The following is a 16417-nucleotide window of genomic DNA, read 5'->3' as shown; positions in this document are numbered from 1 at the left end:
ACGGGCCGAAGCGCCCTGCCCTCGTGGCGCTCCCCTCTAGAGGGGGAAGCAGACCACAAAGAAGCGCCTGTACGTGTCCATGCTGTAGGGCAACGGGGGGCTGGGCATCGGGGGTCCCGTAGAGCAGGGACTTGAAGGAGGAGAGGCAGGAGCGGCCGCTATCGGGGGGAACAGCTTCCCAGGCCACGAGAACGGCCAGTGCAAAGGCCCTGAGGCAGGGGTGCGCTGGCAAGTTCAAAAAGCAGCAAGGAGGTCAGTGTGGCCAGAGGGTGAGGAGAGTCAGAGGTCAGAGGAGAGGTCAGAGGTGAAGGCCGAGAGCTGGGGGTACGGCAAGGTGGGCGGGGCTGTGTGTTGAGGCAGCAGCCCCTGGGGGGTCAGCAGTGGAGGGGGGATCCAACTCTGTCTTTAAAGGGTCTCTGGGGCCACTGCTGGAGATCAGAGCAAGGGGGCAAGGGCCAGCGGGGTCCCCAGGGTGCGGGCCATGGGGGCTGGGGAACAGGAGTCAGATCTGGGTAAGAAGGGAAGGTGGATCCAACGGGGTTTGCTGCCAGAGCATGCAGGGGGCGAGAGAAGCGGGTCTGGGGATGAGATCGAGGCTTCTTTCTGGGCACCTCATATGCAGGAGGCCAATGGAGCGTCGGGCGGAGTTGGCCAAGAGGCGCTGGCAGGAGGTTGGACCGTGGCGCCATCGTGGTACTAAAGCCACAGGTGGGGTGCCTGCCGGCCTCCCTGGGCCTGGACGGCTGTCCCCAGGCCTGGAGTCAGGGCCCAGCGGGCCACGTGCCTGCCTCTTGCCTGCCTCGGGGCCTTGGGCAGGAAGCTGGCCTCAGTCACTCCAGCCTCTTAGGGCTGGGGCGAGAAGCCCACCCAGGGACCGCAGGATGGCAGTGGGCACTTGCAGGGCCGTGGAGGGCACCCTCACCTGCTCGGCCCCGAGTCCCCCTCCCCAGGCCCAGCCTTTCCTTCGCAGCTCTCAGGCAGCCTCCCTGGACACCTGCTCGCCAGCCCTCCCTCCCCCGGCCACCAGAGGGTGCACCGAGTGCGGCAGGGTTTGCACCCTGGGGCGGGCGGTCCCGCCCACGCCCGCCCGCACACACTCTTGCCATGGCAGGTGCACGCGCACACACACAGCCTGCTGCTTCTCCCTGGAAGAAACGCTGCTCTCCACTCACGGCTGGGCACAAATGCCTGCCCTCCATCCCGCTGGCATGGTGTGGTCAGAATTAATGGCCACTCCCCGGGGTCCTCGTCTGGGGTCCCTCTGGCCGTGCCCCCACAGCGAGGTCCCTGAGCACAGGACCACGCCTACCTGACTAGGGGCCCCCCACGCAAGCACACACATGCACACGGCACTCAAGCGGGGCCCGAGCCTCTTTCTCCCTGCCCAGCAGGCAGCTCGGCTGGCAAGGGAACCCGGGCCCGGAAGGGTCCGGCGCTGCGGGGGCCACAGGGTGGCAGCGGCTGCGGCAGCATCACGGCGGCCTTCCCAGCCCCAGGGCTGGCTTCCCTCTCACCAGCAGTGCCCCTGGAGAACCTAAACCCACAGGCTAGAGGCCAGCAGGGGACAGGCCAAGTGCTCGCGGCAAGGCCACAGGGCCACCTCCCACCGGACTCCACGGCAGGCGGACAGAGGTCACGGTCATGCTGGGAGCCTGGAGGCCGCCACAGCCAAGGAAGCCGCAGAAGGAGAGCACACTTCCTGTGGCCACCCCTGGGTCCAGGCCGAGGCGGGAGGAGGCCCAGGGCCAGGCGACACCCACGTGTCTGCCCAATGCATCCTGAGAAGCGGCCAGCCCACACCGGTGTGGGGCACATCTGACCAGAGCCAAGGCCACTGAGGCCTCAAGCCACGGCCCTGAGGGGGACAGGGCTCCCTACCCCTCCCCGCTGCGGCCAAAACCAAGAGCCAGTTCAAGGGCGTCTGTCTGGAGCCCCAAGGCCCAGCAGCAAGGGAAGGGGAGGCTCCAGGCCTCGGGCATCCGGAATCTTCCATGATCCCAGCTCGGGGCCCGACCCCGACACTCACCCCGTTCTGGCTGTTACAGTGCCGGGTGCTGATGATGGCCCCCGCCTCCTCGATCATCTTCAGGATGGTTCCTCCATGGACGTTGCCGGCCACGTTGGCGTCATCCGGCCGCATGATCCTGGGCAGGGGAGAGAGGGGAAGCGGCCTCGGTGAGTAGGGGCAACCCTGGGAAAGTGGAGGCTCCTCCCGAGGGCGTGGCGGCCCCTGGAACGGGGAAGAACTCCCCGCATGCTCAGGCGCTTCCCCAGTGGTGAGTCCGCCGGGGCAGGAGCTACGGTGACCGGCCAGGGCAGGGGCCCTGGGGTTCGCCCTCCCCTGCTGGAGCTCAGGCGCCCGGCCTGGCCTGAGACGAGGCGCATCCCTGGCTGGGAAGAGGTGACAGTGAGGGCCTTCAGCAAAGCCGAGCAGGACGGTTCCACCTCCCAGACCAGCACCTGCCAGGTGCACCATCTACCTGCCGGACCGATGGGCACAAGGACCCAGACTGCGACCCCGAGAGGGCGTACGAGTGAACTCCAGGACCACTCCTCCCACAGGGGTCCCCGGGAGTCGGGCACGTGCCACATGGCTGTTCTGAGAAGTGGGAGCATGGTGGCAGCGTCAGGACCCGGGGGTCCCTTGGCCGGCGGGGGTGGACATGCTCTCCGCCAGCCAGTCCCTGGCACGGGGAGCCCTCCAGAGAGGTCAGGGGGAACAAAGAGGAGAGGCTTGTCCTCCTCCCGGCTGCTAGCAGGTGGGAGCGCAGTGGAATGCGTGGAATCCCAGGCAGTCAGCCTCGCCCTCCGCTGGTGGGCGCCCCAGCCCGCCTGGTGCTTTTCCAGAAGGCAGACAACAGCGCCTGCCTCCACCGGCCCCAGGCTGGAGAGCAGGCCACCACAACAGGCACCTGCCCACGGTTCTGCCTGCCCAGCAGCCCCTGCGCTCGCCGACCGGGAGGGACCACCCCGTGGGCACCCACCCGTGGGGCTGCTGAGCCCCGCAGCTGCCAGAGCTGGCATTTCCTAACCTCTCCTTTATTTTTTTCCCTGTTAAATCATTTTTTTATTATATATGTAATAGACTGTTGGAAACTTTAGAAAATAAGAAAATGTCACCTATGAACCCACCCTCCCCACCCCCCCAACCTACTACTGCTAGTATTTTCGCACACTTCCTTCTAGCATTTTCTGCAAGGATCTGTTTTAGACGTGATTGGATTGCTGTGTTCCACACCAGCCTCTCCTCATAACAGCTCGGAGGTGAGCAAGTCAGACCAGCTATCTCCTCGTTTCTCCTACAAAGCCGGGTCATGTGACACTGGGAAGGTCTGGGTGACCTGCCAGGAGATCCTGCCTGGCCGCAGCAGTGTGACAGGAGTGCTTCCCCCTGCAGCTGGAATTCAGCCAACTCCTGCAAGAAGGCAGCAGGTTCTCGGAAGGAGCCAGAAGCCCGGATTCTCGGATTCTCGGGCGCCTGGCCACCACCTGCATCTGCCTCACTTGCCCACACGCTGCCCCTCCCCTCGACAGCCCAACCGGCCGAGCTGCCTCTCACCCTGCGGACCGGCCTGGCTAGGAGCTGGGTGGCAGCCTCGGGGCAGGAGGACCATTACAGCGGAAGCTTCATCTGGTGCTTTACGGGCAGTGGGCAGTGTGGACACGCTGACTGTTTTGCAAGGGAGAGCTTACACAATTACCTTTTTTTAAAGCTGGAGTTAAGAAGAGGCCAATTCAAAGAGCAAAGCTCTGGACCAACGTCCTGCCCCCCTTTCCGGTGGTTTCCTCACTTTGGCCTTGAGCTTGATGAGGGGCTCCCCCTGCATACATCTCCCCGCACCCACCCGCCCTGCACAGGGCTGGCATCGTGGGCACCGACCCGAGGATTCCCGGTCGGTGCCAGCCTTTCTGGGAGCACCTGAGCCTGCCGTGGGGTGGCCCGGAGACACCCCCCCACGAGGCTCACTCTGCCCACCTGGGGGGTGGGGCCATGCCCACCAGGGCCACCAAGGCGGGGGAGGGGCAGTGTGGGACCAGGCAAGGGGGGTTAAAGTGAGGGGCTGGTGCCCACCCTGGAGACCCGGCACCATCGACACCCCGCTGCCCCCGGGACCCCGGCACGTGGCGCCACTCAGGTAGGAGTGAAGAGCAGGCGCAGACTGCCTGCCCTCCCGCCCTGCCGCTGCCTGGAGGGCTGGCCGACCCCACCCGGCCTGGTCACCCACCCTCCGCACCCGGGCCGGCACCGGCACCGAGGACCATCCCCCTGGCCCCTGGTCCCGCACGGGCCTCTCCCCAAAGGAGCTGATTGCGGCCAAGTGCCCTGCTGGCGCCTCAAAGGCACGGGGGCCAAAGCCCCACTCGCTCGCCCCCTCCCTCTGCCCCCAGGTCAGGCCCCCACCCCCCCGGGCCAGCGGAGTCACGGGGGCCCTGCCTTGCATTCCTTCCTTCCCCTCACCCCTGCCAAGCTGCCATCATCCTCCCCCCTTCCCTCCCCGGGGCCCACCCGCAGCCCCTCGGCCCCCTCATCAGCTCATTCCCCAGCACAGCACCCCTCCCCCACGGCCGGGTCAAGCCTCAGCATCCTGACCCAGGCCAGGGCCGGAAAGCGCCGGCCTCTTCCGGGCGGCAGGCGGGTGGGGCCGGAGGGAGCCAGAAGAGCGCGGGGCCCCTCATCCAAGCCCATATTTTCCCATTTTTTATAGACAGGGGCACAAGACGTGTTTCGCTTTTGAGAAAAAGGAAAGGAAACGCAGCAGAGCAAGCACGATGCCAACTGGCACCAGCCGCCAGTGTCCTGGTCAGGCCCGGGAGGCTGGACACATGTGCCGGCTAGTGGGCCGCAGCTGGGGATCCAGATTTTAAGGTGAAACCTCCCAGTATGTGAACAGCAGACACTAAATGAAATGTGGTCAACGCCACGCAGGCTGGCTGGGGTGGCCAGGACCAGCCCTGGGCCCAAGCCCCATTGGGGGCTCTGTCTGCAGCCTCAGTCTGACCTGTGGGACCTCCCGCCTCCCTCCACCCTCTGCCCACGCCAACCCTGTGCTTCTTCCCATCCCCCTCCCATCCCAGAAACTTCAGGAAAAGGCAAAAGTCGGCCACTGATGACACTCCCCTGCACGGCCCCCAGCATTCTCGGCCGGCTGCTCGGCCACCTTTCCTGCCAGGCCCAAGAGCCACGCGGCACCGCCTCCCACCCTCGGCCTTCCCTACCCTCGTGCCCATGCAGTGGCCACAGCCTCCTGGCTCCGTGTCTGGAATGTCAGTGTGTCCCCCACAGCCCGGGCCCTTTGCTCTCCCAGCTGCTGGGAGCCAGCGTCACCGGGCTCCTACCATCCTGAACCAGTGTCCCCTGGGGCTCTAATGACACGGAGCAAGTGCCACCCCCACGTGGACCCGGGGGCGCTCCCAGAGGAAGAAGGTACCCGGCCAAGTCCTGAGGCTAAGCCACGGCTGGGGTGTGTTCCAAAGAAGGCCCGTGGACCAGGAGAAGCTCGGGGAGCTCTGGAAACAGGAAGCAAGCTGGTCCACGGCCCGTAGGGGGTGACGCGAGGGACGGGCTGGAGGGTCAGGCCGAGCTTGTCAGGAGCTTGTCCAACAAGGTCTCGCCCAGCTGGGGAAGGCGTGGGAGCCCATCCTGGGAGGGTGGGAGCCTGGGAGAGCTGCATGCAGGGAGCCGCCCGGTCCTGGGGGCCTCCTTGACCCCAAACCCGCTGCTTCCCTCACTGCCTCAGGAGGTCCTCTTAGAAGAGTCCAGTCGTGCCCCTCGCTTACAGCCTCCAGGAGAAAGACTCGACCCCTAGGGAAGCCCTGGAAATTCTCCTCGATCCGGAATCTTCCCTGCCTCAGCTACCATGGCAGCTGTGGGAGCTCCAGGCTGCAGGTGCCCTGACCACTGCTGTTCCCAGGCCCCCCAGCTTCAGGTCGTTCCAGCAATATCTTACTGTACTTGGTGAAGACAAAGGGATTCGTCTAAGGGGGGCATAAAGCGATACACGCTTCTAAGGGGTGGCATTGTCCATCACACTTCCAGGTGCACGTGTGTGGTCTGACCAGCAGCTGCACGTGTGGGGGTCGATTCCACAGATGTTTCTAGCCATGCTTAAAGGGAGGACGTACAGTCATTCACCGCCACGCGGCTTCTAACGCCAGGGCCTGGGCGTCTCCTAAACGCCCACCGTTGGGGACCAGTTAAGGGAAGATCTATCAACACGAAGGAAGACGGCGCAGCCTTTAAGGAGGAGGAAGCTCTTCCCAAGGTGAAACACTCGCCGTGGTACACTGCTGGGTGAAAACAAACAAGGCATGGAACGGCAGGGGGCCTGCTGTGGACCTCCAGGAAGCAGGAAACTAGAAGTTTCCTTCCACCCTGGAGAAAGGACTAGGGCAAGAAATTGAGAAGGGAAAGTTTCCTCTAAAGTGTTGTGGGCCTTTCGGCCTTTGAAGTATGTCGATGTGCTTAAGTAAATATAATATCTCTAAAAATCCTGCAAGAGGTAATGACGTGGGTAAATATAAACACCAGTTCCATCGTAGTTTTGGTTTATAACTCTACTTTTACTTCCTACAGGGTCTAAAAGCACTTGAAATGTACTGAGAAATCAGTGGTTTTGTACTCCCCATGCAGAAACGTAATCTGGGGTAAGAACTACACAAGGCGGGGGATGGAAGGGTGTGGGAACTGGTGTGTGCATGCTATTGAAGTTATGTTGGTATCAAAGCAAAGGGGTCTGGATAGTCAGGATGTTAAATTTAAGCCCCATGGCAACTACAAAGAAAATATCAGAACACGCCAGCTCACGGAGACAGAAACTGAAGGACAGGCTGGTAGGGGCCTGGGCAACCGGGAGTTAATGCAAAACGAGTGTAGGGTTTTCTGTTTGGGAGATCGGAAAGGTTTCATAATGGAAGGTACTGGGAAGGCGACGAATCCCACTGCATGCTGTGCCTGGGAGAGGGGCAGAGATGAAAAGTTTATGTTGTACATGTGTTCCCACAACAACAACAAAAAAGAGCAACTATAAGGACAATGACAGTCAAATGTATCAGTAATACCCTGTTACAACAAGGGAGGAGAAATGCGCAGAGGGACCTTATTGTGACACATGAAAAGACTCTAGAATGGACTGTAAGCTCCAGGTCAATGTTCAAGTTCTTGAACTTGGTAACTGCACCTGGGGTGGTTATAAGGGAATATCCTTGTTCTCAGGGAGTATACCTGGCAGAAGTGCTCAAGGAGCACGTGTACAACCTACCCTCGAGGGGTCAGAAAGGGGATTGCCAAACAGACGGATAGATGGATGGATAGATGGATAGAGAGATGAGTAGATAGATGGATAAATGAATGATGCAGCAAATGTGGCAAGATGCTATTTAAATTGATGGAGTTGAGTATCTGGGGGAGAGAGGTATGATGGCATTCTCTGTATGGGTCTGTATTATTTTTTAACTGTCCTATAAGTTTGGAAGTATTTCAAAATATAAAGTTAAACACAAAATCCTCCGAGGCTTTGGAAATGGACGGTGGTGACAGTAGCACAGCATTGTAAATATAATGTCACTGGATCATATATTTGAACATGGTTCAATTGGGAAATTTTATGTTGTATATATGTGACCACTATAAAAAATATTTTCAATCCCGTAGTACCATATAACACAAAGAGTGAATCCTAATGTAAGCTACGGACTTTAGTTAGCATAACAATAAATATATTGGCTCATCAATTAATGCACTACACTAATACAAAATAATATTGACAGGGCAAACTCTATGGAGGTACCTATTAGAACTCTGTACTTCCTGCAATTTTTCTAAAAACCGACAACTCCTCTAAAGCTCACTTGAAAGTCCTCCAATGTTCCTCTTGGGGCACCGCTCTTCAGCGCAGCCTCCGAGACGGCCTCGTCAAATCACGGCCCTGTCCCTGGAACGGGTCAGCACTTGTCACCAGAGCTGACCCTGCTCTCTGGGTCTGGGAAGGCTACGATCCATTACTGGAGGGGCAGCCCCGAGCCAGCGGGGCAGGGTACGATGCCAAGGGCGAGGGCGCCGCACAGGCCGGGAGGGCCTCAAGGCTGGGGGCCCAGTGGCCAGCGTGGGGGCCGGCCATGTCCTCTTGCTCCTCGGGCCCCCGAGGTCGAGGCTGAGCCCGGGGCGGGCCCCACACACAGGCGGCAGCACCTGCTGGCCTGGCCTAGATGAGTGTCAGCCGCCGCCCGGCCCGAGCCTCAGCCTCCCAAGGCAGGGGTGGCCCTGGTGCAGCAAGGCCCGAGGGCCGGGCTGGGGAGGCAGTGGCGGCCAGACCCCCCTGGGCACCCGCCACGGCCCTGCGGCCCGCGGCCAGCCAGGAGTGCAGCCAGGATCTCCGACTGTGACAGGGAAACGTCAGTGCAAAAATTAAAACTCGGCCTGGGCTCACCTCCTCTACACCACAGTGAAAGCGAAATAACACAAGCAGAAGGTGGCAGCAGCAGGTACAGGTGACGTCCTCTCGAGGTGCCCACCTGTGCCCAACACAGATGGGAGACAGAGCCCACCTGCCGGCTGTCAGGTCTACAGCTCCCTGAATGCTCCCTTCCGAGCACGGCCTCAAGCCAGAGCACCAGTGTCAGGCCCCGCGGGCACCCGCCCAGATACTCGTGTTCCGACCCCACCACAGTGGAGCAGACAGAGTGAGTGCTGGGACAGCCGCCCCCCAGGAGCTGCAGCATGGCGGTCTGGGGGCAGCAGAGGGGTCCGAGAGGCCTTAGGAGCTCAGCCAAGGGGGCGGGTCAGAGGGAGAGCAGCCAGAAAACAGGCCAGGGGAGGCCCAAGAGCCACCAAGAGCTACCAGGGGCCAGGCCCAGAGAACCAGGGGAGGGGAAGGGGCCACTGGGCAGGGGATGAGCAGGTGCCAGGCCGATGCAGGACCTCGAAGGCTGCTGTCACCCTGGACTCCCGCCTTGCTCTCTGGTGGGGAGCAGGGCGTGAACCAGAAGGGCCTGCAAGCAGCCCATTGACCAGCCCCTGCTCAGCCCAGGGACCCAGGGCACAGGGGCGTGGGGGCTGGGGCAGGCGGGACCCTCAGACAGCCCCAGCTGGCACGAGGAAGGGGATGCATGAGGAGGTACGAGATGGAAAAGAACAGATGCTACCACCCCGGGGGGCCTGGCTGCCTCCTCCCAGCACCCACAAAGCCGGCTCCTGCCAGCCCACGCAGGCCCCCCGCAGCAGGACTTACTTCCTGGCTCCAGTTAACCATCTACTGTCCTTGGCCACCGAGCCGGGGCCAGAGGCGCTCGCGGGGAGGCCGGTCCGGACAGGCTCAGGTGTTCGAGCTGGGCCCACCGAGCCAGCCACCGTGAACGTGCCCCCCAGACAGACAGCCTGCCCGCAGCAGCCCCCATGCCGCCGGGCGGGGCGCCGGGGCAGCGGTACCTGCCTGCTCAGCTGGGAAGCCATGGCTGCTGGGACCAGCCGGCATCAGAGCGCAGGGATGGGCTGCGCGGCGGCCAGCTCCGCCGAGTCGGTCATCCGTCCCCAGCCCACGAGGTCAGCGGGAGGCAAAGAGGCCCCAGGACCCAGGCACGCAGGGTCTTGGGGCGGGGGGGGGGGCATCCTGGCTTCCTGTCTAACCATGAGGAGGCCACCGGCCAATCCAAAGAGTCTACCAAAAGCCAGTTGTCATAGAAACCTCGTTTTATAAATAATTACAGCAAAAAGAGAAATAACTCTGTGCGCCCGTCCCAACTGCCGGATGTGAGATCAAATCAGAGGGGCCTTTTCTGGAGGCCTGTGGGCCATCGCCCGCCCCGGCCCCTCCGGGAGGTTCTGCATTTCCTCAGCCTTCCCAGGGGTCTCAGCTGAGGGTCTGCGAGCCTGTGGGCCCGGGGCCAGCCCCCCGCGGAGCCTCCTGAGCCCAGGCGGGAGGAGGGTCGGGCCCCCAGGGGCCTGCAGGGCATGGAAAGGAGCCGAAGCAGCCAGGCTGCCTGCCGCCGGCTCGGGGGCCCGGCCACCGCGCGGGGGCCGCGGGGAGGGGACCACGGCGTCACGCTGACCCGGCCTTGGGGGACGGTCTGCTGGGCTCGGGCTGAGCAATCCCACTGCCCTTCCTCTGCCCCCGCCATCTGGGTGCCCCTCCAGCTGCCCCCAGCAGGGGCTCCCTCAGCCTCCTCTTCAACCGGGTATAAGCACCTTGGAGGGGCGTGGAGGGGGATCCCCGCTGCCCCCCATGTAGGCTGCTCTCCTGGGAGCCCTGCAGGCCGCTGAAACCAGAGCCCCAGTGAGCGCTCAGGACGAACCCACCCAGGGCAGCCTTCTGGAAGCTTCCTTCCGTGCCTGCTCCTTGGGCACCTTTCACGTGCTTTGTTGTCCAAAGTGAAAGAAAAGGACAGGAAGCACTGATTAGGCTTAGGCGAGCCCAGCCCCTCCTGCCCACGCAGACCGCGCCTCTTCCCTTCCGAAGCCCAGCAGCTTCCGCCACGCCAACTCCCTGCGGTCCTGAGGCCTTCCTTTTAACTCGAAGAGCAATTCTGGCAAAAGTAATTTAAGTAAATTATTACTGAAGACACAGCGCCCCTGCCGCAAGTTCTCTCACCTTAAGGAGAGAGAGAGAGAAGCTTCTAGACCACTGGACCACAGGGAGGTGTGGCTGCCAACCCAAAGCCCAGCTCTGCCCATCCAGAGCAGGCAGCGGCCGGCCAGCCCCGAGGCGCTGGGTGCCCGGGAGGGCAAGGTGTCCCCAGGGCGCCTCCACCCCACGCAGAATGGCTGCTCAGACCACCCAGCCGCAGCGGGGGAAGGCGCCAGGCCAGGGCTGACCTGACCGGAGCCAAGGCTGCTCAGAGGTTCCACGGGGCCTTCCCCCTGCGCAGCTCACGGTCCTCGCCCACGACGGCTGTGGCCCCCACACCTCGGTTTTGCTGGGCAGCCCCACAGGGCCGTTCCTGCGAGGGAAAGCAAGGAAAGCACCCAAAAAAGGTGAGGGAGTTAGGGAATGCGTGGAGGCCGAGCGGGCAAAGAGCCCCACTTGCCTCACTCACCCCCGCTGGCCCTCGCCCACCCCCACACCCCACCTGCCCCTCCTGCCTCCTCCCAGCCCCAGTGCCCCCTTCCAGCCCCCATCACCCCTCCCACCCCCACACCCCTACCTGCCGCGAATGCCCAATCCCAGCTCCCACAGGCTCCTGTGCCCACTGCCAAACGCTGTGCCTAGGGTCCCAGCCGAGGTCGGGCTCCCGTCAGGTGGGCTTGGGGCCGGGTATCCTCCTGCCTTGGGGCAGCAGCTGGCCCCTCCTTCCCTCATTCCTGGGAGGAACCAATTCCCCGGGTCCCCTCCCCTGGGCCAAGAGGCCAAAGGGCTGCTCCCAGAGGCCAGCCCAGACAGGGGCCACCGCAGTGGACGCTGGTCCCCCAAGAGGCTCTCAATGCCACCTCTGAACTTCAGGTCAGAGAAAGGGGCCCCAGAGCCATGGGCCCACTGTTCCCGCCATAGCAGCACCCAAGAGCCAAGAGCGCTGGAAGCCACAGCGCCTCCTGCCCAGGCGCACAGGACCAGTGTCACCCCCACGCCCCGCCAGCCACCCTGCAGCCCCCGTGCACTTCACCTCACTGCTTGGCCCTCTCCCTAGGCCAGGCTCATCCACTTCCTTAGAGCTTGCAGGGCCCGGCCTTGACGAAGCAGGAGCATGGCCTCCCCAGGTCTTGCCAGCTCCCCCCCAAAAGCTGCAGCCAAGTGGGACTTGGGGAACGGGGCCCTTTGGACCTGGCTCCATCTTTCCAGGCAGGCACTGCCTCCTCCCTCAGCAAAACCTGGTTTCTCCTCCTCTCGCACCCTGCGAGTGCTGGGTGCATCACCACCCAGAGGCAGGGACTCTCCAAAGTGGCTTTTCCCGTGGCCTTTTTAAAACCCCTAAGAGAGCACGAAACTAGAGTTGGAGGAGGTTTTGGAAACTACCTGGCCCAAGCCCCTCTCTCCCCACGAGGAAGCCAGGCACGGAAGCCTACCCAGGCCCACATCGGTTAGCCAGAAAGGCAGGCAGCCACAGCAGGTCAGTGTGTCCCAGGAAGGAAGGCCACATGGACAGACAGGGCCCTCCTGCAGGCTCTGAGGACTTCCTGTCATGGCAATCAAAATGCCAACCACCAGGGGGCACCAAACCTGATTAAAATGACTCGCATTCAAACAAAAATATCAAAGAAAACCAAAGGACCATTTACACTGCAAGTTTTGTTTTGTTTTTTTAAGTTATTAAAAGATCACTGAAATAGTACAGACAGGCTTAAAGTTTAAACAGTTCTCACTGGGGCAAAATGGAGAATCCAGAAACTTACCTCAAATGGATAAGAATTTTTTAAATGAGAAATCAACCATCATCTCTATGATGCTGATACAGGTATTAATATGCAGAAAAATAAACTACAATGAATAGCAACTTGGCAATGAAATCCAGGACTGACAAAATACTAATCTAGAGAAAAGTTTTTAAAAAAAACTATAAAAGTTAAGATCAAAATAAAAGTTATCTTCTTGTCTTGACCATTAGCAGGAAGACTTCCTTAGATTTAGAATTATACATTAAATGATAGGCTGGGCAAGTTATTTAAAACTGGGAGAAAAATATACACTCCAAAACAGTGAAACTAAGTTAAAAAATCAAAGACCCTGAATGGGGGAATCTTCAACAAATGACAGTTATGTTAAATATCCGATGCTCTACTCAGAGCTCAATCAAATCCCAAAGCACATAGCAAGCCTCTGCAGCAATGTTGCCTCAAGCCACAAGTAGGAAAATGTGTGTCAGAGTTGAGCCTGATGAGTAAATAAGTTCAAATTTAGACAATCATGAAGTGCTATTTCATATTTACTAAAACTAAAAAAACAAAACAAAACACATTTTATATGGTATAACTAGATTCCTGGAAATATCCACCGCATTATCCACACTAGCCAAAAAATGTAAACAACCCAAATACCTGTTAATGGAAGAATGGGTAAAGTAGATGTGGTCTATGCACACAGCGGAATATCACTCAGCCCTGAAAAGGAATGACGCTCTGGAGGATGCTACAACGTGGAGGAGCCTCGAGCACATCCTACTAAGCGAAAGGAGCCAGACACAGACAGACACACACTGCATGATCCAAGCAGGTGAGATGCCCACAATAGGTAGCTCGATGAGGCACAGAGATCATGGTTGTCAGGGGCAGAGGGGAGAAAGGGGGCATGTGTGAATGCTAATGAGGGCTGGGCTTCTTTGGGGGGTGATGAAAATGTTCTGAAATTAAGCACCACTGATGGCTGCACAACCTTGTGAAAAATACTAAAAATCTGAATTGTTTGCTCTAAAAAGATGAACTTTATGGTATGTGAACTATATCTCAATAAAGTTATTAAAAACAAAAACAACTAGATGTCTGGAAGCTGTTGGGAAAACAGGTACAGGCCAACACCCAAAGGGAGCCCCTCAAAACACTCTCACCCTTACCCCCAGGAAAGCACACCCAAAATTTGGCCTAAAGAAAAACGTAGGGAGCTGATGTAGCTCAACATTGAGCACCTGCCGCTCACATGGGAGGACCCGGGTTCAGTTCCCAGTGCCTCCTAAAAAATCTAAAACAAATAACAAGCAAAACGAATGAAAAAACCAACTCAGGGGAGCCGATGTGGCTCAGTGGTTGAGCACCAGCTTCTTGTGTACAACGTCCAAGGTTCAATCCCTGGGGGTTTTTTCCCAAGGGAAAAAAAAAAGTAAAAAAAAAATAAACAAATAAAAACATATCCAGATATGGAGCCCTAGGGCAGGCATATTTTTAATTCTTCACAAACAGATAAACTAGAAGTGGCTCAGATGCAGAGCAACAAGAGTACTATTGACACAGCAAAATAAATGAAGGTCTTGTAGAAAATTTCAGTGAAAAAATTGTCCATGTATATTGGTTACAACTATGTAAACACCCTGTGTGCACTTCAGATATAAAAGGCTACTGTATTAAGCAAAGGTTTTTTTCTGTATTCTTCTATAAAGTTGAATCTACATTTAATCTGCTTTTTTTAAAAGCACTGTTTATAAAATATAGGAACATGGTGGCCTACCATCATAAGCTTTTCTTGGCAGAAGTACAAGTGTTACTTTCCCTATAGCTGCCCTGCCATATCCTGAATCCCCGAGGAGTAGGGACAGGATGGTGGTGAGGTGATGGTGATGATGATGAGGACACTGGTGTTGATGATGGTGATGAGACGGTGAAGACCAGGGTGATGGGGATGATGGGGATGACGATGGTGGTGAGATGACGGTGATGATGGAGATGATGATGGTGATGATGGGGATAACGGTGGTGGTGGTGATAGTGACAACGATGGTGGTGATGGCTGGGACGATGGGGATGACGATGGATGTCTTTTATTGAGCACACCCTGTGCCAGGCATTTGCTGAGTGCTGAGTCTCTCTGCCCACCCTGCCCCACTTAATTTCGCCCAACTGCCCCAGGAGATGAGGTACCCTATTTTAAAGATGAAGCAATTCAGGCAGAGAGATTTGGCTGTCTCCCAACCCAGCAGCCAGAGACCTACACAACCATGGTGGCCAAAGAGAAAGCTTCAGGGGGCTGGGAACACCCTAAAAACACACCAGGTCGAGTTGGTGCACATTTTTCTAGGGATATGGACCACCACTTTCTTCAACTTTCAAAGGCATCTGGAAGCTGAAAAAGGTTGGCAGCTTCTCTTCTCACATCCCTCCCATGATTGGGGGCCACTTGCGAGTAGCCAAGGACTTAAGCCAAGTAGAAAGAAGGGAGGAAGTGAGAAGGACCGGCACCTAGGACTCCCAAGAACCATCACCCTAACTGCTCAGGGGGGCTCAGCAGAGAGCCAGTGAGGGGAGCCCTGTGGGAGGCTGCTTTCCTCCCACAGAAGGGCACCCCATCATGCCAGAAGAAGCTGGAAGCGGCACAGATTTATGGTAGGAGATACAATGCACTCTCAAAGCTCAACAATGAGAAAACAAATGACCCGTTTTAAACAGTAATCACACAGCCAAATGCCAAAGATAAGGAGAGAATTCTGGGGAGTCAATGTGGCTCAGTGGTTGAACACCGGCTTCCCACATATGAGGTCCCAGGTTAAATCCACAGCCCCAATACCTCAAAAAAAAAAAAAAAAAAAAAAGGAGAATTCTGAACGCTGCAAGAGAGAAGAAATATGTCACATACCAGGGACTAACCACTGATTTCTCATCAGAAACCATGGAGGCCAGAAGGCGGTGGGATGATGTATTTAAAGCTCTGATGGGAAGCGGACATGGCTCAATGATAAGAGCGTCTGACTACCATGTGGAGGGTACAGGGTTTGAACCCCAGGACCTCCTGACCCGTGTGGTAAGTTGGCCCATGTGCAGTGCTGCTGCACGCAAAGAGTGCCGTGCCACGCAGGGGTGCCTCCATTTAGGGGTGCCCCAAGTGCAAGGAGTGTGCACCGTAAGGAGAGCCACCCTGTGTGAAAAAAGCACAGCCTGCCCAGGAGTGGCGCCGCACACACAGAGAGCTGACGCAGCAAGATGACATAACAAAAAAGAGACACAGCTTCCCAGTGCTGCTGGCTAATGCAAGCGGATGCAGAACACACAGCAAATGGACACAGAGGGCATACAACGGAGGGGAAGGGGAGAGAAATAAATATAATAAATCTTTATAAATAAATAAAAATAATAAAGTGCTAAAAGCAAAAGGCTACTACCCAAGAATTCTATATTCAGCAAACCTGTCTTTCAAATATGACAAAGAGACTAAAACCATTCCAGATAAATAAAAGCTAAGGGAGTTTGTCACCCTTAGACTGGCCCTTAGAGATGCTAAAGAGATTTCTGCAAATTGAAATCAAAGGACCTTGGAAATAGATCAAAGTCATGAAGAAAAAAAGATCTCCAGTAAAGGTAACGACATGGCTGAATATCTAGTACTGTTGTATGTTTGGTTTGTAACTCCACTTTTTACTTCCTAAAGGATCTAAAATGCAAATGCATAAAATGTAATGATAGCTCCTTTTGTGGTTCACAAGCATGATGAATGTGTGTTCACGCACTTGTGTGAGGTGTGCCTCCCTCCAACCCTGTGACGACGTTGGCACATTACCCATCTGACATGAAAAAAAATGTAATGATAAATCAGTGCGTACTTTTGGACTCATAATGTATAAACATGCAATTTGTAATATAAAATGTAATATAGGAGTTGGACTTGGCCCAGTGGTTAAGGCGTCTGTCTACCACATGGGAGGTCCACAGTTCAAACCCCGGGCCTCCTTGACCTGTGTGGAGCTGGCCCACGCACAGTGCTGATGCACACAAGGAGCGCCCTGCCACAGAGGGGTGTCCCCCCCATAAGGGTGTCCCCCCCATAAGGGAGCCCCACATGCAAGGAGTGCGCCC

At 57.5% G+C, this 16417-nt stretch overlaps 1 protein-coding gene and 1 non-coding gene across 2 annotated transcripts in view; one reads left to right on the top strand and one right to left on the bottom strand.

The window, feature by feature from the left end:
- ACOT7 (acyl-CoA thioesterase 7) overlaps window positions 1-16417 on the bottom strand; it is a 104234-nt gene that overhangs the window by 70831 nt on the left and 16986 nt on the right. Inside the window, 1 exon segment of the mRNA XM_058304551.2 lies at window positions 2027-2144. Within this exon segment, the coding sequence (XP_058160534.1) occupies window positions 2027-2144 (118 nt within the window).
- On the top strand, window positions 16028-16131 carry LOC111763291 (small nucleolar RNA U13). Its single transcript, XR_002796180.1, has one exon. It is a non-coding gene; the product is annotated as a small nucleolar RNA U13 (small nucleolar RNA).

The sequence above is a fragment of the Dasypus novemcinctus genome, chromosome 9, assembly GCF_030445035.2.
Source record: "Dasypus novemcinctus isolate mDasNov1 chromosome 9, mDasNov1.1.hap2, whole genome shotgun sequence".
In the NCBI taxonomy this organism is placed as follows: Eukaryota; Metazoa; Chordata; class Mammalia; order Cingulata; family Dasypodidae; genus Dasypus; species Dasypus novemcinctus.
This window is presented reverse-complemented; position numbering and strand designations above follow the sequence as displayed.